At 42.2% G+C, this 4,903-nt stretch overlaps 1 protein-coding gene across 1 annotated transcript; it reads right to left on the bottom strand.

The window, feature by feature from the left end:
* Window positions 1-1,434: 1,434 nt before the first annotated feature.
* Window positions 1,435-2,331, bottom strand: LOC106309206. Its single transcript, XM_013746266.1, has one exon. It carries the CDS (start codon window positions 2,329-2,331, stop codon window positions 1,435-1,437), a length of 897 nt encoding a protein of 298 aa, XP_013601720.1.
* Between the last annotated feature and the right edge of the window lie 2,572 nt (window positions 2,332-4,903).

Here is a 4,903-nt window from a genome sequence, read left to right on the forward strand (position 1 = left end):
AGCATACTTCCTTAGGCAATTTAAAACAAGACATAACATAGACCGGCAGAGCTAAGGCAATGGATTTCAATAAAATCTCTTTTCCTCCTTGAGACAGAGACTTCGAAAACCAGCCATTGAGACGGCCTTGTAGTTTTTCGCGGATGAAACTCATAAGCTTAACTGTGGAACCGCTAAAACATTCAGGCAGTCCTAGGTAAGAGCTTTCACCTCCTTCTTTGTGTATACCGAGTACCTCTTGAACCCCCACCCGAACATCAGCTGGTACTTTCGACCCAAAGATCACTGACGATTTCAGAGGGTTCACCATTTGACCCGACGCCTCACCATATGAAGATAAACACGCAAGGAGTTCTGATGCTTCCTCCACATTCGCTTTGCACAAAAGCAGGCTATCATCCGCAAATAAGAGATGATGGACTGAAGGGCTATCCGCTGCAAGTTTGATACCATTCAGACGGCCTTCTTCTTCGGACACATTGAGCCGGTTAACTAGAGCTTCAGCGCAGAGGATGAACAGAAACGGAGAGAGCGGATCACCTTGACGTATGCCACGTTCTGGTTTAATAAATCCATGTGAAACCCCATTCATCAAGATAGAGAACAAGACAGTGCTCACACAGGACATGATCCATCTTATCCACATCCTGTCGAAACCCATTTTCTCCATCATTACCTCTAGAAAGTTCCATTCCACACGATCATAGGCTTTTGACATGTCAGTTTTGACTGCCATCCAACCCTCTGAAATGTTATCACTAGTTCTCAGCCCGTGAACCAACTCATGGGCTATGATAACATTGTCTGAGATCAGCCGGCCAGAAACGAAAGCTCCTTGAGTATCCGAAATAATCTCGGGGAGAATCACTTTCAGGCGATTACATAGGATCTTGGATATGATATTATATTGGACTGAGCATAGACTTATTGGTCTCATATCCTGGACCTTTGTCGGGTTGACCATCTTAGGCAGCAAGCTTAACTGGGTATGATTCCATTCGTCGGGATTCTTGCAGACTGGAAGAACTCCTTAATCTCCTGAGTTAAGTTAGGTCCAACGATATGCCAGAACTTCTGATAGAACAAACCTGTCAACCCATCCTCTCCAGGAGCACTGCTTCCTTTGACGCTAAAAGCTGCTTGTTTAATTTCATCATTAGAGACCTGACGAGTAAGGTGTGCACTTATCACTTGACACCACATCAACCTGAAAGCTATCTTTCCAGAGAACCGCTAGTCCTCCACTCAAACCCACCGGCTCCACCGTTAATAAATGATCATACCCAAGACTTTTCTTCAAACCCAACATGTACTCAAACTTTTGTTTTGTTTCCATTAAAAATATGAGATCCGGGAAGAACTTTCTGCGTAATCCCCGGAGATGACGAACTGTCTCGACGCCACCAGCGCCTCGATAGTTCCAACTGAGAATGCTCATTGGGGAGGCAGCGGCTTCAATACGGAAGCCACCGTAGAGTTTAAGAACTTTGGGTTTTTGCTTTCTGACGTATCCAAGGGTGTAACTGACTTTCTTTTCGTAGAGGATGATGGAGGAAGTGAGGACGGAGCTGAGAGATCTGTCTCCCTTGTTCCAGCTTTTGGCATTGCTCTTCTTTTCCAGGCCTGAGGTCTTCTCCTTTGTGGCTTTTTTGATCCAACGTTCCCGGTAGTAAGCCCCTCCGAAGAAGGGCCAAGACGAAAAACCGTCGGAGCTAGATTCGGAGCTGATTGGGAAGAGAAATGTGGTCCTGATGAGCCAGATTCACCATCCGAGTGTAGATCATGTCGCCGGGGATCTTTCGACGCAGTTAAGGCCAGGTTCTTCTGTGACCTCTCTAGGGGTGGTTCCGTATAAGAGAATATGTGCCCTTTCCCTTTGTCCAACTCTTTAGTGATTCGAGTCAAACGTAGAGATGATTCAGAGGCATTCTCTGCAATCCCCTGCTTCACCCTCTCAATTCTCGCCAATCTCTCTGTTTCATCTGAGTGCGAGATATACAACATGGCCATCTTGCGGTCCTCTGGAGAGAGCTCAGGGAAAAGCATTGGGAAACCAGGAGGGCCCTCCAAACAAACTCCTTTCAGCGGCATTGACGTTGTTCTGTTGCGTTCCAGGCTATGTTCCGGAACCCGGTCATGAATAACTCTACGATCATTTCCATGCCCTCTTCTCAGCAGTGGACAACGAATCTTCTCGTGAGTGAGCCTCAGACAATGAAAACATCTCTTGTGAATCTTTTCATACTCAAATTCAATAGTGACCGTACGTCCCGATGGAACATTCAGTTTCCTTGTCGCCTTGACTGGATTCGCGACATCAAAGGTGATCATCGCTCGGATGTATTCCTTTGTCTGGGGTATTTTAGGATCATAAGCTATCTCCTCAACTTTCCCAACCTCCGATGCAAGCTTGTACATTGTTTCAGCGGTGTAGAAGATCGGAGGAATGTTCCGAATTCGAATCCAAAGGGACATCGATTGTAAAAATCCTTCCGGTGGGTTTGCTGTCCATCGTCCAGCATCATCGTCCAGTGATTATAGGACCAAGGTCTGTCGTGTAACACTGTTTGGAGATCCTCCTCCCGCTGAAACACAAACTGAAAACGATCTCTGGAGAGTGCAATTCCCCAGACCCTTCCATACACACGCCATGCAGTTGGCATGTATTCAATCATCTTCGCCATGGATTGGCAATCAGGGTTTAAGAGACGCCCCAAGAGGCTTCTTTCGTTTTCATTAATGACCCTGAATCTAGGGCTGTCAGGGAGCGTGAGAGGTTCTTCTTCTTCAAGAGACATAGCACGTATTGCGTTATGCAACATATTAGCCATCGTCTTGCTCGTCGAAACCTTAGTTACAGTGGGCGTGCAGCAAAGATTCAAATTCTCCGATAGTAGGTCAAGCGTAATTGTGGAGAATTGACCACTAATGACGTTAAATTCCGTAATGATCTTGAAAGACATCATCACAAAAGGAAATTTTTCAAACACGGTTTCTGAGAATGGAAAGAAAAGGAGAAAAAAGGAAAGATATGGAGAGGTGATTTAGGAAAGGAGTATAATTTAGGATACAGAAGAATTTTGTTTCCTTTCTTTTCCACCGTAGCTAGTAGCCGGAAGATATTGCCCACTCAACTGAGGGAAGTCGGAGAAACTTAAAAGGCAAGTCTAAATAGACCGGAAATCGCCCTACAAGAGAGAGAGATAGGAAGCGAGATGGATTTCCCGTGTTCTGCTTTTTATTTAGAGATTATTGGTCCAAAATACCATAATGGAGGAGAAATTGGCAAACTACCCAAAAGCAAAAAGAACTCATTAACACTGTATATATTTGTCTACCAGTTGACCCTTCTGCCCCTATGGAAAATACACGTAAGAGAGAAGGATAGAAACATCTGGCTTTGGCGTGATCTCTCCAAGTACGGTTAGATTCGGCTTGATATCTCCCAGTACACTCATAGATTGCTGTTCCTAGGAAGGTCTGGAGCTATATCCTCCCCACATATTCGTTATGCTTTAGAGTCGTGTAAGTTACAATATGAAATCCCCAATTGTTTAGGGTTTCTGATTGTGTATTGTAAAGGCTATCCCCAATTGGTGAGAGCGTGTTGCAATGTGTATTATATATGTTCTTGTTGTCAGATGTATTGAGTTATATTCAAGATTCAAAAGAATAGGAAGAGGCAATCAAGGAATGTCATGGAGGCTATAAAGCAAACACTCATAAAAGTAGTTTGTACAGAAGAAGAAGACTAAATAGACATAAACACCATTAATGATAAGTTATTTTGTAGCAGCTAATATGTTATGCTACATATCCAATATATATGTTAACAGTTAAATTCGTAGTTGACGAGTGTTGAATATATTATACAATGTATAACTCTGTAACTTAGCGAATATATATTATGTTAACTGCAACTAATTTGTGGGGAGGGGGTTAGTGTAGTACATTTGCTGGCGTGTGGTAGGTTTAGCTCCTGTTCTAAAAATCGGCTGTCTAGCCGTCTAGGCGCTACGCGTCACTCTTCCGCTCCGATTTATGCTAAATCGGTTAAAAAAATCGGATATCCGATTTTTTCCGCCTAGACCGCCTAAATGACCGCCTAGCCGCCTAGGCGGCCGTCTAATCTATTTTTTTAATTGTTTTTTTTTATTTTTATTTTTGATAATATTTTTATTTATTTATTTGATTTAAAATTTTATAAATATCATTTATATTCATAATTTTGATGAAAATTACACTATATTAAGTTTATATATTATATTTGTATGTTTTATACAATGTTAAACATGAAAATGTATTAATGTTATACACAAGATTAACATGTTTTATAAAATAGTAAACAATCGAAAAATTCCGCCCCGCATAATTTCCGATTAATCCTCGATTTTTTCTTTAGGCGCTAGGTCTAACCCGACCGTCCGACTAGCACCTAGCGTGTTCCCGAACAGGGGGTTTAGCCCTATACTGGTGTCTGACACATAGGCTGCTAGAGCCAGAAGCTATGAAAGTAAGAACGTAGGGGTCTTTCGGTATTATAAAAATTTGCATAGTACTTTATACAGTGAAAGGGTATTTCGCTAATTATAGTGATTTTCTGTGAAAGGGAACTTTTCACAATAGCAATTAATTACGACTAGAGTATAATAAAATATGTATTGTTATGAACTAAGACAAGAAGAGATGGCCTATCAGGCCACGACCAGGCTCAACCACAGCCGTGTCCAAGAGGAGAGAGAGAGAGCCGACTACAGAAGAGAGAGAGGCGGCTTAGAGAGAAGAGGAAACCGTCTTTCCTTTTCCTATTAGATGTTATCTTTCCTTTTATGTATTTAGTAGATTTCCTATTTCATGTAGGATTATGATAAGTACTCTTTCCATTTATCTCTATCTTGTAATC

The sequence above is a fragment of the Brassica oleracea genome, chromosome C8 (assembly GCF_000695525.1).
Source record: "Brassica oleracea var. oleracea cultivar TO1000 chromosome C8, BOL, whole genome shotgun sequence".
Lineage (NCBI taxonomy): Eukaryota > Viridiplantae > Streptophyta > Magnoliopsida > Brassicales > Brassicaceae > Brassica > Brassica oleracea.